We start from the raw sequence: 16,566 nt of genomic DNA on the forward strand, positions 1-16,566 counted from the left end.
ACTGAATAAAGTGATCATAGAGTAAAATACAACATAGAATCATCTAACAACACAGAACAAAATAGGACCTTAAAAATAATATAGTTTAGACTTCTGGCCAAGATGGAAGTCTAGACAGACATGCTGTGTCTCCCTGCACAACTAAGAAGGAATACAACTACCTCAAAATTAGAAACCACCAGAAGTTCCAGGAAATCAAGCTGCATGGAAGTCCAACACAGATATAAAAAAGTACTCATCCAGACAGGAGGGGTGGAGCCGGGGTGGAGAAGACACGGTGTGGTGGTGGCAGGCCGGCAGGCTGGCAGAAAGGGCAGTCACACCTTTCAAGAAGTTGAGAGGGACACCTGGTGAGCACTCCCAGCACCAGACCAGACCGCACAACTCATGGTCCCAGTGCCAGGGAAAATCAAGCCTCATTGCTTCTGACTGTGCAAACCAGCGGGGGTTGGGGCAGAGGAAGAAACTGCCAGTCTCTCAGCAGAGTCTGCTTATTTAAAGGGCCCCCACGGCCCTAGATCATCCACAGACCCACCCACTCTGGGAACAACAGCCAGGGCAACAGCTAGAGAGGCACCAGTCCCATACAGAAGTGGGAGAAGTGCCTGGAAAAGGGGCAAGTGCTGAGAAGACAGCATTGTTTCCTCTCAGACCCTCCCCGACACAAAGTACCAAAACGTGGTGAACCAGGTCGCCCTGTACTGACGAATACCTAAGGCTCTGCCCCTTACAACGTGACAGGTGCAACAGCTCTACCAAAGACACAGAGGCAAACAAACACAGGAGCCTGTCAAGATGAGAAGACAGAGAGATATGGCCCAAAAGGGGGAATGGGTCAAGGTTCCAGTGGGAGAACTAAGTGATGAGGAGATAGCCAACTTAATAGATTAGGAGATAGCCAACCTAACAGACTCAGAGTTCAAAACACTGGTGGTAAAGATGCTCACAGGCTTGACAGATATGCTTAAGTACGGCAAATGCATATGAAAAGAAGTGAAGCCTATGCTAAATTAATCGAAGGAAAATCCACACAAAACCAATGGTGAAGGGAAAGAAACCAGGGTTCAAATCAATGATTTGGAACATAAGGAAGAAAAAAACAGTCACCCAGTACAGAATGAGGAAACAAGAGTTGAAAAAATTGAGGAAAGGCTTAGAAACCTCTGGGATAACTTTAAATGTGCCAACATCCAAACCATAGGGATGCCAGAAGGAGAAGAGGAAGAGCAAAAAACTGAAAGCTTATGTGAGAAAATAATGAAGGAAAACTCCCCAAATTTTGCGAAGGAAATAGACATAGAAGTCCAGGAAGCACAGATCCCAAAAAGCTAAACCCAAGGAGGACGACACCAAGACACATCATAAAATTAAAATGCCAAAGGGAAAAAAGATAAAGAATCTTAAAAGCGGCAAGAGAAAAGCAGAGTTACCTACAAAGGGGTGCCTATAAGACTCTCAGCTGATTTCTCAAAAGAAACTTTGCAGGCAAGGGACTGGCAAGAAGTATTCAAGGTGATGAAAAGCAGGGACCCACAGCCAAGATTACTCTATCCAGCAAAGCTATCATTTAGAATGGAAGGGCAGATAAAGTGCTTCCCAGACTAGGTAAAGCTAAAGGAGTTCATCATCCCCAAGCTATTATTATATGAAATGTCAAAGGAATTTAAGAAAAAAGAAAAATTATGAACATTAAAATGACAACTAACTCAGAACTCTCAACAACTGAATCTAAAAAATAAAAACAAAATCCAATTAAGCAAACCAGAATAGGAACAGAATCATAGGTATGAGGATCACTTGGAGGGTTATCAGCTGGGAGGGGGAAAGGGGAGAAATGGGGAAATGGCGCAGGGATTAAGAAGCGTAATTGGTCGGTACAAAATTGACAGGGGGAACTTAAGAATAATACAAGAAAGGGTGAAGCCAAAGAACTCATATGCATGAACCATGGACATGAACTAAAGGGCATGGGGTTGCAGGAGGGAAGGGGGGGTACTGGGCAGAGGGGAACAAAGGGGAAAAATATTGAGACTATTTTAACAACATATCAATAAAATAATACTTCAAAAATAATAATCTAGTTCAGTCCTCACATTTTAGAGATGAGAAAACTAAGGCCTAGACTTGGCAAGGGACTTAACCCAGGTCAGTAGAGATAGGACAGTATTATACCATATGTTGACATATTTTTTCCATTTTAACATATGTGGGAGTTGGAAAAATAAGACACCTTTTACACATCTACAGAAATAAATCCTTTTATTTCATAACATTCCTTTTCTTTTTTAAGATGCATACAGTACTTGTAGCCCAAGAATTCTGAGAAAAGCTATAGAACACCTGGCACTATTTTTGAGAATTACACAACTGGGCAGCACAATAACACCTTTATAAATGTCAGGACATATAGAAATAAAATTAAGTGTTTGCACAAAAAATAGGGAAGTTACATTCAACACATTTTCTTAAATGTGCATTTAAAATATTTAAATATTTTCTAAAACTTTGGTCATCATGCTTTATTATAATTCGTTAAATTTCACAATTATGTAGATGATTAAACCTAAGTGGTTAGCAAATATATCACATTAACACAAAACAGCAAAAGCAAGCAAATACTGCACAATCATATTAGCAGACTGATCTGAGAAATACATACTTTTCACAAATAGCACACAAAACTTTGTGATAACATAGTTCAATGACTTTTCTTCCACTTCATAAAGTAAGGTTGAGTAATGAGACATAGAACATGATTACATAATAAAAAAGTATATTTTTAATTACATAGCTTATTGTACATTCAGGACAATAAATTGTGATTTCTATAGAAGAGTGCAAAAGAGCAAGATTTTTCTAAAAAATATTAAAATTGGATTCACTTCATGTGTCTCAGATTTCATGAGTATTAAGTTATATTAATTTAGGTTTTTGTGTGATGGGACAAGTGGTGGGGTTCATATAGAACAGATGTGTACTTGTAGGCTGCAAATAAAAATAGCCACTAACTTAACTTACTAAATGAGAAGTACAGGCACTGAAAATGTAACTTAAAAAGTTCCATTTGTCATCATGTAAACAGTTTTATCATATCATATTTCATGAAAGATTCATAATTCATTTCAAATTGTCATATTGAGTAATTCCTCTAAACTCTTTTTAATATGTGGTGGTTGAGATACAGCCTGATTTAACAGATTCTGGCCCATCTGTACAAAAAGTGCTTTTGATAATTTAGCTGTGGCTACCCGTATATTTCCTCCAGCTCCAGGCAGAGAGCCACTATTTGTCATGTTCCCTAAGAGATGCCATAAAACAACCAACACTTTCTGTTCTGTGGCATGGGGCTTTCTTTGATAGAGTTCCATAACAATATCTGAAAAACAAAAATAGGGCAAATTATGAGGTTTAAAAAAAACATAAATTCGGGTTTTGCTAATTTAAAAGCATGTAAAATATACACTAAACTTTTTTTCAAAGCCATTTTTCTAACATATTAGGCATCCTAAAAGAAGTAGGTCAGAAACATTCCTCCCAAAGTTTGGAATCTTTAAGTGTTACAATTCCATATATGATGATTAGTTTAGGCAAAAGTCGTACAATTCCAGATATGATGATTAGTTTAGGCAAAAGTCGTAAAGACGGTAACGAAACCCATAATTCATCTCAATATTTTCCAAATGTAATTAAAAATTTAAACTTTTTCGATCCATGGGCCTTTAATCAAACACATAATTTGAAATAGTTTTCTATGAACACCAATATTTGATTTTAATTATTTTTATGTATTCTGTTTATATCTTGTAATAGGAAGACTAAATAAACACTGGAAAAAATAGGATGAAATTATTTTAAAGAAAATTTTGAGAGTAAAAGTTTTAAAAGATCTTTTTGTGGATCATTATAAAATTTATTTCTACTTCACGGGTAATGACACTGAATTTGGTACCTATCCTAAAACTAAGACAAAATACCCATCAGGTATTTTTTTAACTAATAAAATATTTGCTTAAAAATAAAAATTTTAAAATATTTACCAGCAAGCTTTTCAGTCATATCCTGTTTTGCTTTTCCACTTAAAAACTGAGCTTTTGTGCAAAATGGCTGTAGAAGTAAGTAATTGTCTGAACAAAAAGAACATAGAGACATGTTTAAAGAGTTATGAGATTTCAGTCATTTTCAATTACACAGCATTGAAAGCAAAAGAATATATACAATTACCAATGTGTTAAAAAGATTTAAAACTCTGTTAATCACTATTTAAAATTCTCTATAAAACCTTAACAGAGTAATATTCTTAGAGCAAATGAGACATAAAAAATACATCACAAAATATTAAAGGAGCTATCATATGGGATACACACACACACAGTCTGTCAGGAAAAAGTTCAGCCATTGTTAATATAATGAGAATGGTTTGTGTGACAATGATGTAACTTGGTAGCCAAGGAGTGGACTGGAATGTGCATGTGTGAACAATGATGACTTCACTGTACTAGTCAGTGGAGGCAGTAGATGCCACTGAGTGAGCATGTGCACTGCGTGGCCTCGCATTCAAAATGAGTGAATCGTCGGCAGCCGTCCGTCTCGAGAGACGATGGTGTAGCTTCTCAAGAGTCTATCTGCACCGCCGAGAATGGCTGTGCAGTCCGACTCGGGAGTGACATCGTATCTGTCTCCTCCCGTGTTGAATCGACATCTTGCGATGACGCTGAAGCTACAGAGCCTGGGCAGGGTGATATGGAGGGTCTGCTGTTGCCCATGCAGCAGACCCCCCCTCTCTTCGCAGCTGAAGGGTCCAAGGGAAAGACGGAGTCAATACAGCTTGGCTTCAGGTGCGCCGCAGGAGTTGCCGGTGTTGACTACAACATCAAACCGCCTTAGGGACTCCGGCTCCGGATTTTCTGTCAGGGTTTACTCCCTTAGCCTTTCCCCTGAAGAGGTATGCCGCAAGGCAGCGGAGGTTTTTTGGAGTCAGAGTTTTCCTTCTCTCATATGCCCTGAGTGAATAGAGCAACAGATATGCATCAAATTTTGCCTTACACTTGAATATTCCTCTGTGGAAACTATTCAGATGATTCAGAAGGCAAGAGTTATCAGCAACTGGTGACTGGCAGCTTCATCACCATAATGTGCCTGCTCATGCATCATGTCTCATGCATTTTTTTTGGTGAAACATTAAATCACCCAGGTGACTCAGCCCCTCTACAGCCCAGATTTGGCACTCTGCGACTTCTGGCTTCACCCAAAATTAAACCACCTTTGAAAGGGAAGAGATTTCAGACGGTTGATGAGATTTAGGAAAATATGACGAGGCAGCTAATGGCAATTGAGAGAGCTATGTGAAGTACCAAAGTGACTACTGTGAAGGGGACTGAAGTGCCATTGTTCCATATACAATTTTTCTTGTATCTTCTTAAATAAATATCTCTATTTTTCATATTGCATGGCTGGACACCTCTGGACAGAACTCATACATAAAGAATTGTTTATCTCCTATGCATCTTATTCTAAATGATACTATACAGGTTTATAAAAAAACAAAAATGATTGCTATTGGGGGTTAGCTTTTATCTTTACTGATTTTTCCAAAGTTTTTATTTCAAAATAATTAGAGTCATAGGAAGTTGAAAAGAAGGTACAGAGAGGTCTTGGATGCTCTTCACTCAAAGGTAATATCTTACATAATTACATGAGTCCTCTGCTTTTTAAAAATTTAATCTTTATTGTACCATTTAGTCCTCTTATACTCCCTGCCCCCAGCATGGACATGTTGTCCTTGTCCATGAGTCCTTTTTACTTTTTCCTCAATCCCTCCACCCCTTCACTCCCCCCGCCCCCCAACAGCACTCATCTGGCTCTCTATAAGTCTGTTTCTATTTTGCTTGTTAGTTCAGTTTGTTCATTAGATTCCAAGATAAGTAAAATCACATGGTATTTGTCTTTCTCTCACTGGCTTATTTCATTTAGTATAATGTTCTCTAGGTCCATCCATGCTGTCACAAAGGGTAAAATTTTCTTCTTTATTACAGTTGAGTACTATTCCATTGTATAAATGTCCCATAGTTGATTTACCAACTCATCTACTGATGGACACTTGGGCTCCAAATCTTGGTGATTTTAAATAAACCTGCAATAAATATATAAATGTTTATGTTCTTTCGAATTAGTATTTTGGGTTCCTTTGGCTATAGTCTCAGAAGCGGGATCACTGGGTCAAAAGGCAGATCCATTTTGAATTTTTTTAGTATCTCGATACTGCTTTCCACAGTGGCTGCACAAGTCTGCATTCCCTCCAACAGTGTAAAAGGGTTCCCTTTCTCCACATCCTCTCCAGCACTTGTTTGTTGATTTATTGATAATAGCCATTCAGACAGATGTTGAGATGGTATCTCATTGTGATTTTAATTTGCTTCTCTGTGATGATTAGAAACACTGAGCATCTTTTCATATGTCTATTGGCTCTCTGTATGTCCTCATTAGAGAGGTGTCTATTCAGTTCCTTTTCCCATTTTTTAATTGGGTTCTTTGTTTTTTGTGTTGTTCTATAAATTCTTTATAAATTTTGGGTATTAACCCCTCATCAGATGTATTGGCGAATATATTCTCCCATTCTGTGGGTTGCCTTTTTATTTTGTTGATAATTTCCTTTGCTGTGCAAAAACTTTTTAGTTTGATGTAGTCCCATTTGTTTATTTTTTGTTTCCCTTCCTCGAACAGATACATGATAAAATATTGCTATGAGCAATAGCCAAAATTTTGCTGCCTATGCTTCCTACTAGGATTTTTATGATTTGGGGTCTAATATTTAAGTCTTTAATTCATTTTGAGTTTATTCTTGTGTTGGGTGTAAGAAGATGGTCTAGTTACATTTTTTCTGCACATATCTTTCCAATATTCAGTACACCATTTATTGAAAAAAATATCTTTAGCTCATTGTATGTGCTTGCTTCTTCTGTCTAATATTAATTAACTATAAAGGTATGGGTTTATTTCTGGGCTCTTTATTCTGTTCTGTTGATTGATGTGTCTGTTTTTATGCCAGTACCAGGCTGTTTTGATTACTATGGCCTTATGGTAGTTCCATATTAGGTAGTGTGATTCCTCCAACTTTGCTCTTTCTCAGGATCTCTGTTGCTATGTGGGGCCTTTTGTGGTTCCATATAAATCTTTGAAATATTTGTTTTAGTTCTGTGAAATACATCATTGGAATCTTGATAGAAATTACTCTGAATCTATAGATTGCTTTGGGTAGTATGAGTATTTCAATGATGTTAATTCTTCCTATCCATGAACACGGTATGTGCTTCCACTTATTTACATCTTCTTCAATTTCTTTCTTTAATGTCTTATAAATTTCTGAGTACAGGTATTTTACATTTTTGGTTAGGTTTAGCCCTAGGTCCTTTATTCTTTTTGTAGCAATTGTGAGTGGGATTATTTTCTTTTATTTTCCTTTCTGTTCATTATTAGCATATAAAAATGCAACTGATTCCTGGATATTAATTTTGTACTCTGCTTTGCTGAATTCATTGATCAGTTCTAGTAGTTTCTTGGTGGAATCTTTGGGGTTCTCTATGGACAGTAGCATGTCACCCGCAAAAAAAGACAGTTTTACTTCTTCCTTTCCATGTCCTTTGGATGTCCTTTATTTCTTCTTCTTCCCTTCTCTTGAATTTTATGAACTAGTTTGAGAAAGAGAGGTGTTAGTTACTCTGGGAATGTTTGGTAAAATTCACCTGTGAAGCCATCCAGTCCAGGGCTTTTGTTTGTTCGGAGTTTTTTGATTACTGATTCAATTTCATTAGGTGTAATCTTGTCTATTCAGATTTTCTGATTCTTCCTGATTTAGTTATGGAAGACAGTATATTTCTGGGAATTTATCCATTTCATCCAGATGTCTAGTTTGTTGGCATATAGTTGTTCTTATTTTCTTAAAATCCTTTATATTTCTTCGGTGTCAGTTGTTATTTCTCCTCTTTCATTTCTGATTTAATTTGGGTACTTGTTTTTTTTTTTCTTGATGTGTCTGGTTAAAGATTTGTCAATCTTGTTTATCTTTTCAAAGAACCAGCGCTTGGGTTCATTGACTGTATCTTTTTTTTTGACTCTTTCTTTTTTAAATTTATTTTTAGAGAGAGGGTAGTGAGAGAGGAGAGAAACACTGATGTACGAGAGAAACATGATTAATGGGCTGGCTCTTGCACGCCCCCTACCAGGAACCTCTACTGCAACCCAGGCATGTGCCCTGACAGGGAATTGAGCCAGCAAATTTACTGCCCACAGGCTGTGCTCAATCCACTGAGCTACATCTGCCAGGGCTAGACTCATTTCTTTTGTTTCTGCTTTGATCTTTATTATTTCCTTCCTTCTACTCCTGTTGGGCTTTGTTTGTTGTTCTTTTTCAAGTTCTTTTCAGTGTGAAGTTAGACTGTTCATTTGAGCTTTTTCTTATTTTTTGAGATAAGTCTGTAATGCTATGAATTTCCCTCTTGAGATTGCTTTCCCAGTGTCTCCCATATTTTGGATTGTTGTGTTCTCATTTTCATTTGTTTCAAGGTGTCCTTTGATTTCTTCCTTGATCTCATTGTTGACTCACTCATTATTTAATAACATTATTTACCTTCCATGTCTCTGTGTGTTTTTCAAGTTTTCTTGTGATTTATTCTAGTTTCATAGCATTGTGGTCAGAGAAGATGCCTGATAAGATTTCAAAATATATTGTGATTTGTTTTGTGTCCTAACATGTGGTGTATCCTAGAAAATGTTCCATTGGCACTTGAAAAGTATGTATATTCTGCTGCTTTTGGGTGATATGCTCTGAAGATATCAATTAAATCAATTTGATCTAGCATATCATTTAAGACCACTGTTTCCTTGTTGGTTTCCTCCCCCTCCTCTCTACTTCTTAAAGCATACCCTTTAACACTTGTATCAGTAATGGTTTGGTGTTAACAAACCGCTTTAGCTTTTTCTTGTCTGAGAAACTCCTTATTTCTCCTTTGATTTTAAAGGATAGCCTTGTGGGTAAAGTAGCCTTGGATGTAGGTCCTTTCTTCCCATCACCTTGAACATTTCACACCACTCCCTTCTAGCCTGAAATGTTTCTGTTAAGAAATTAGATGACAGTCTAACTGGTGCTCCCTTATAGGTTAATACCTGCTTTTCTCTTGTGTCTTTTGGGAATCTCATTTATCTCTAAGCCTTGTCATTTTAATTACGATGCACCTTCATGTAGGTCTTGAGTCCAACTTGTTTGGGGCTCTCTGAGCTTCCTGGAGTTGTGTGACTTTTTCCTTCACCAGATTAGGGAAGTTTTCACTCATTATTTTTTCAAACGTCCTTGATTCCTTGCTCGTTCTCTTCTCCTTCTGGTATTCCCATGATGCAGATGTTGTCATATTTCGTGTTGTTCAAAATGTTTCTTAAGCTCTCATTTTTTAAATTCTTTTTTCTTTTCGTTGCTCTGCCTGGGTGCTTTTTTTCTACCTTGTTTTCCAAATCACTGATCAACTGCTGCTTCATCTAACCTATTATTTATTCTTTCCAGTACATTATCTATTTCAGATACTGCATGCTTTATTTCTTTATTTCGTCCTTTTTTATGGTTTTTATGTCTTTTTTAATGTTGTTGAGTATCCTTATAATTATTACTCTAAACCTTCCAGCTAATAAATTGCTTGCCTCCCTTTCATCTAGTTCTTTGGGAGAATTCCCTTGTTCTTTCATTTGGGGTCTGTTTCTTTTTCTTCCCATTCTGGCTGCTTCTTTGTATTTTCCGCTTTAGTAGTTAAACTAATCAGTGTTATAGCCTTAAGCTGTAATCAGCAGCCCAGCTAAGTACCACAGGTTGGGGCAGAGTGCTCTGCCTGAGAACAATGGTTTCTGCAGTATGCAGAATGTCTCAGCACAGGGATCCTGGCAGTTGTTCCTTAAGTTCTCTGCCCAGAGACACCTACTCCAGACTCTCCTCAAGCTTGTCTAGTCCACTCTGCCATCCCTCTGCTGGAGTCCAGGGTAAGTGTCTGCAAATGAAATTTTGTGCTGGCCCTTTAAAAAGCTCCCTGAATCTCCAGCCATCTCTCCTTAGCACACAGAAACCCTGCTGCTTTTCACAGCTGGATGTTATATGGATTCCTTTCTGGTTCTGGCACTATAGGCTGGGGAGTCCAGCTTGGGGTTTAGACTCTACACTTCTCAGGGACAACCCCTCAGCCACTGAAATATCTCTCCGTAACTTCAGCTGTCACCCCTAGGAGCCCAGTCTGTCCTCTTGCGCCTTTTCTGCATTCCTTCCCAGTCTCATCGCAGTGAAGTGTTTTCTTCATTCTGACTGTGGTTATAAGGCTTCTCTCCAGCTTGTGTTCAGTTAGTTACTCAGGATGATTTCTTACAATTTAGTTTTGATTCCCAATTGGTCCTAGGAGGAGGTTAACATAGCTTCCACTTTCTTCTGCTATCTTGGATGTCCTGTTCCCCACTTTTTGTAAGTTTACTTTATGTCACCTTATTCTTATGAGACCTACATTAGCATCTGTTTTTGCTAACCAAAAGAAATTCCAAGGTAATTTCTGCTTTTACGAAAAAAGTGAAAATACAATTCAGCATCTGTATGCAGTGAGCCAACAGAGAGGCAATGTGCACCCCTTGCAGCACGGGTGGCACCACCAAGCTGCTTCCCCAGAAACTACAATCAGCACCTCAGCATCAAGCTGTGATAGCTTCGAAGTGTGTGAGCGTCTATGCTTTATCTTATTTTGTGAATCCATTACAAAAATGTCTCCTAAGGTAACTGCTTTTTCAATTTAGGCAATTTTGGATTTTGAAAGGTTACAGAGGAACAATTTACTTTTGGTTATTGGGGGATACCTGTATATCACAATATCAGAACAAGGACTCTGACAGTTATTGATACAATATGTGTATATAGTTCTACATCATTTTATCACATGTGTAGATTGGGGTAACCATCATTACAATTAAGATACAGAACTATTCGATCACTACAAAGATCTCCCTAATGCTACCTCTTTATAGTCCCATTCAGCCCCTCTTCTTTTTTTTTTTCTGGTGGGGATCAGTTGTCATGCCTATAGTTTCCATTGATCTAGAATTGTCACTAGTGACTTCTTTTTTAAGAGAGAGAGGAGAAGGAAGGGAGCAAGAGAGGGAGAGAAATAGCGATGTGGGAGAGCCATGCATCAGTCGGCTGCCTTTCTCACATCCCCAACTGGGGACCTGGTCCACAACCCAGGAATATGCCCTTTACTGGGAACTGAACAGGTGACCTTTTGGTTTGCGGGCTGGCACTCAATTCACTGAGTCACACCAGCCAGGAAAGTCCTCCTTCTTTAACTGTCCCTAAACCCTGACAACTTCGAATCCATTTCTATCTTTGTCATTTTGTTCTTTTTAGTAGGTTATACAAATGGAATCCTATACCATGTAGCCCTTTAGGACTAGATTTTTTCACTCAGCATAACGCCTTTGAGATCCATCCAAACTGTGCTGTGTTTAAACAGTCCATTCCTTTTTACCACTAAATAGTATTTTATGGTATGGATATATCACAGTTTGTATATGAATTACATATAGGTTGTTTCAGTTGGCTCTTACAGATAAAGCTGCGATGAACAATCATGTACAGGTTTTGGCATGGACTAAAGTTTTCATTTCTCTGAGATAAATGCCTAGTAATGTAATTGATGGGTTATATGATATGTGCATGTTTAGTTTTTTTAAGAAACAGCAAAACTATTTTCTAGAGTAGCCATAACATTTTTACATTCTTACAAGCAATATAAAAGACATTCAGTTTCCCTGCAACTTTGTAAGCATTTGGTGTTGCTACTATTTTTATTTCAGCTATTCTAATACTTGCTATAGATTAAATGTTTGTGCTCCACCACTCCAAATACATATTTTGAAATCCAATCCCCAGTGGGATGGTATTTAAACATAGGCCTTTGGGAGGTGATTGAAGTCATGAAAGTAGAACCCCCATAAACAGGATTAGTGTCCCTTTGCTTTGCCCCTCCCATCATGCCACGACATAGCCAGAGGATGATCATCTATGAAACCAGAAAGTGGGCTCTCACCACGCAGAGAATCTGCCAACACCTTGATCTTGGACTTCCCATCCTCCAGAACTGTGAGAAAGAAATGTTTGTTGTTCTGAAGCCACTGAATCTGTAATAGTTTGTTATAGCAGTTCTAGGACACTTGTATAGTGATCATTGTCTTAATTTGCATTCGCATTTCCCTAATGACTAGTGATGTTGAACATCTTTTCATGTATTTATTTACCATTCATATTATCTTCAGAAAAGTTTTTTCATGTCCATTGCCCATTTTCTAATTGGAATGCTTTTTATTTAAATGTTGAGTTTTGAGAAGTCTTCATATATTCTTGATATAAGTTCTTTGTCATATATGTAGTTTGCAAGTATTTTGTCTCAATTTATAGTTTGTTTTTATTCACTTAACAGGGTATTTTGCAGAGCAAATGTTTTTAATATTCATGAAGTCCAATTTATCAACTTTTATGGATCATGCTTTTAGTGTCATGCTACCGTTCTTCACAAAGCCCTAAGGTCCTGAGGATTTTCTCCTATATTATCTTCTGAAAGTTTTATAGCTAAGTGTTTAATTTAAATCTATGATCCATTTTGAGTTAATTTTGTATAAGATATGAGGCTGAAGTAGGAAAAAATATTGAGAAGTCAAAGGTAAGGGAAGAGAAAGTCAATTTAATGAAATAACATTTAATCATTAAAAGTAATTTAAAATATACTACATAAATGAAAAAACTTTATAGTAACATTAAATAATAAAAATTGGTTAGGATTTCAGCATCATAAAGGATATGTAGAATAAGAAAGTACAAAATTAAAGTCCAAATAACTGGAGTGCCAAAGTAAGATTTCTTACCTACATGCTGACTCAGTGCCTGAACGACACTTGTGGCAGCAGCATAGATGCCTGGATTTTTAGAATTCAGATTGTTATCTACTATTGCTGGGATTAGCATGTTGATTACAGGAGATAAGTTGTCTCTAAGCAAAGGAATCATTTTGTGCATTGTTTCCAGAGCCACCAAATTCACTTTGCTATTAGAATCATGAAGTCGAGATTTAAAAGCATCAAAAATCTGAAAGTAAAGTGGTAAATTATTTAAAGTGAAATAATGTTTATAGCTATATTTAAATTTCTTTTGGCATTTCATAGTATTTACCCTTTAGCATACTGTTTACACACATGCACACACATACCTTATTTAACTTAAATTTAGAAAATAGAAACTTAAAAAAAATATGAACGATAAATCTAAGTGTTGAATTTTCTTGTAGCAAAAAGAGAAAACCTCAAAAATCACCCCAAGACATCCTAATAAATTAAGGTTGAGAAATTTGACTCAGTAAGCAGATGACTCATTTACTATAGATGTGATAGAAATGATGTTTTCTGGAAGGTGAAGGTTAGTTTAGCTAACTCTAAGGGCTTAAGAGAAGTTTCTATTTTTATCTATTCATAGCAAGAGTAGACATGTAAGTTTTACTGTAGAGATTTCAGTTTATGTTTCCTATGAGAATTTTAGCTGCAATTTCAAAGTTAAATTTTATTATTACCTCTTAAACTCATTACTTTAACAATTATACCTTGTTCTTCAGAATTCTTAACTTTCATAAAGATATAATAAAGTGAATGCTAAGCAATTCTTAAGTCACATCAGGTGAGTGAAGAGCTCATCTGTGAGGCCGAGACTATTAATAATTCCTGATATATATAATAAATATATAAATTATATTTTTAATAATATGTAAAATTTTTCATGTTAAGAATAGTCTTCCTAAGAGATTTATTTTTACTCAATAGAACCCAAAAATGTAATTTTCTGGTGCCCAAGAAATAGTAATGTAGTACTTTTCTTCTAAAAATTAATGAGAAAACACCACTGGAATTAAAAGAGTAGTTATAGTATATTTATTAAGTTTAATGCACATAATAAAACTTAAAATGGAATTTAACTAATAAATTACTAGTAAAATTAACTGAACTCTAATTAAATATAAATAACTTATGCTTAAATACCACTAACATTTATTACTATCTCTCTATATTGTTTCTTGTTTTTCTACAGGTAGGTATATAAATTAGTATATTTAGATGTCTAGCTTTCATATGAAATTTTTGATATATACATTCTAAAGTAGTATCAAGTCTCTTAAATCCTCTCATTTTTAAAATAGTTATTGATTCACTCAACATGTATTTACTGAATGTAGGGATTCAAGAGCTTTCAAGGAGTTATCTAGTGGGAAGATTCACACAAATAAGCAGTTATTTTGTTACTTATTGGTCTCTATAGTTACTTTGACCTGTTCTAGAATGCTTTTAAAACAGCAAAACCTAAGTAACCTATTCTAAGTAACCTATTCTAGGTTATTTTAACATTTTAAAAAATATATAAAGTACTAAGATCTAGGGCAACGTTTTATACTAATAATCTTTCTTAGCCACAGATTGAAAATGAAAATTAATTTTGATGTGTTCTTACCTTCACAATGTTTCCAACAACAAGCTCTTGATTGTTTTCAGTATCTGATAAGAGCTGCCTAATCCCATTAATACGATCACGAAAGTCTTTTGCATTTAATAAACCTGTTATGACTTTGATATACTCAGCACGTTCTAAGGAATTGTGGGGAATTGATCTTCTGGAGACTTCACGAATTTCGGTTATCTCTCTAAAGAAAAAGAAAGGTAAACTTAATGTCATTATTAATTTCCTATAAGAAATACAAACATAATAAATAACTCTCATTATATATTTAGTTTCTTAAAATTCATAACATATTCTAACCGATAGGTCCTATATCTGTGTTGGGATCCCCAAGATCTCCCTTGGGTTTGGTGATTTGCTAGAAGGCATGGGGTTCACCAAGGAGTTATACTCAGAGCTAAGATTTATTACAGTAGAAGGATACAAAGCAAAATCAGCAAAGGGAGAAGGCACATGGGTCAGTATGGTGGAAGCCAGATGTAAGCTTGCTAGGGTCCTTTCCAAGTGGAGTCACACAGTACAGACTTAATTTCTCTAGCAACACATTGTGAAATGTCACCTACCTATGAAGCTTACTAGATGGTTAGTGTCCTGAGTTTCATTGGGAGTTGGTCATGGTTGGTCCTCTGTCTAGGACATACCAAAATTCCAACCTCCCAAAAGGAAATACGAACTTCAGTATAAACCATTTTGATTGCCCAAATAATTTAGGCCCCATATACTATGCTTATCTGTTAGGGAATGGTAAAAATTCTCTTGAAATCCTGGTTCATAGATGCCAGCCACAAGTTAACTTTGCAAGTAGGCCTTTTTAAGGAATGCAGTCTCAGGCCTTCTATGTTAACCTTTTACTATGAAATAGACATGTGAACATGCAAGGGAAATTTGAGGCCAGTAGGATTTACTATTTCAATGACTTAGTATTAGTTGCACAATGTTTTCCATTGCTATAAAGGGGTGACTCAATGTAGCAGGTGATAATACCTTCGAAACTATAGTCCTACAAATTGGTAGGTCTTAAACAAAATGGTAACAATGGCACGAGGGCCAAGATGGAGGTGTAGACAGACATGCTGCGTCTCCCCCCACAACTAAGAAGGAATACAACTACCTCAAAACTAGAAACAACCATAAGTTCAAGAAAATCAAACTGTATGGAAGTCCAACAAAGATATAAAGAAGAAATACTCATCCAGACAGGTAGGAGGCGGGGAGCCAGGGTGGAGAGGACGTGGGGTGGTGGTGGCAGCAGCGGCAGGCCAGCGGAAAGCACAGTTACATGTTTTAAAAAGTCAGGAGGGACACCTGGGGAGCATTCCCAGCACCAGGGAAAATCAAGCCTCATTCTTCTGACTGTGCAAACCAGTGGGGGTTGGGGTGCAGGCAGAAACTGCCAGTCTCTCAGCAGAGTCCACTGTTTTAAGGGACCCCATGGTCCTAGAACGTACGCAGACCCATCCACTCTGGGAATGATGGCCAGGGCAACAGCAAGAGAGGCACCAGTCCCATATAGAAGTGGAAGAAGTACCTGGAAAAGGGGCGAGTGCTTGGCAAGTGGCATTGTTCCCTCTCAGACTCCTCCCCCACATACGGCACCACAACGTGGTGAAACAAGTTGCCCTGTACTGATGAAACCTAAGGCTCCGCCCCTTACAACATAACAGGAGCAACAGTTCTACCTAAGACACAGAGGCAAACAAACACAGGAGACTGTTAAGATGAGGAGACAGAGAAGTATGACTCAAAAGAGAGAATGGATCAAGGTTCCAGTGGGAGAACTAAGCAACGAGGAGATAGCCAACCTAACAGATGAGGAGATAGACAAACTAACAGACACAGAATTCCAAACACTGGTGATAAAGATGCTCACAGGCTTGACAGATATGCTTAAGTATGGCAAATGCATAAGGGAAGAAGTGAAGGCTATGTTAAATGAATCAAAGGAAAATCCACAAAAAACCAATGGTGAAGGGAAGAAAACCGGGATTCAAATCAATGATTTG

The 16,566-nt window shown here is 37.0% G+C and overlaps 1 protein-coding gene across 2 annotated transcripts in view; it reads right to left on the reverse strand.

The window, feature by feature from the left end:
• Positions 1-2,242: 2,242 nt before the first annotated feature.
• TOGARAM1 (TOG array regulator of axonemal microtubules 1) overlaps positions 2,243-16,566 on the reverse strand; it is a 108,648-nt gene continuing 94,324 nt past the window's right edge. For both annotated transcript variants that reach the window (XM_090270105.1, XM_090270106.1), the window contains 4 exons: positions 14,558-14,747; positions 12,931-13,150; positions 4,038-4,124; positions 2,243-3,376 (listed from right to left, as the gene is read on the reverse strand). In XM_090270105.1, coding sequence (XP_090126231.1) covers positions 3,123-3,376; positions 4,038-4,124; positions 12,931-13,150; positions 14,558-14,747 — 751 coding nt within the window. In that variant the 3' untranslated portion in view covers positions 2,243-3,122. The remainder of the gene's footprint in view (positions 3,377-4,037; positions 4,125-12,930; positions 13,151-14,557; positions 14,748-16,566) is intronic.

The sequence above is a fragment of the Furipterus horrens genome, unplaced genomic scaffold, assembly GCF_987537825.1.
Source record: "Furipterus horrens unplaced genomic scaffold, mFurHor1.1.pri manual_scaffold_3, whole genome shotgun sequence".
Taxonomy (NCBI): domain Eukaryota; kingdom Metazoa; phylum Chordata; class Mammalia; order Chiroptera; family Furipteridae; genus Furipterus; species Furipterus horrens.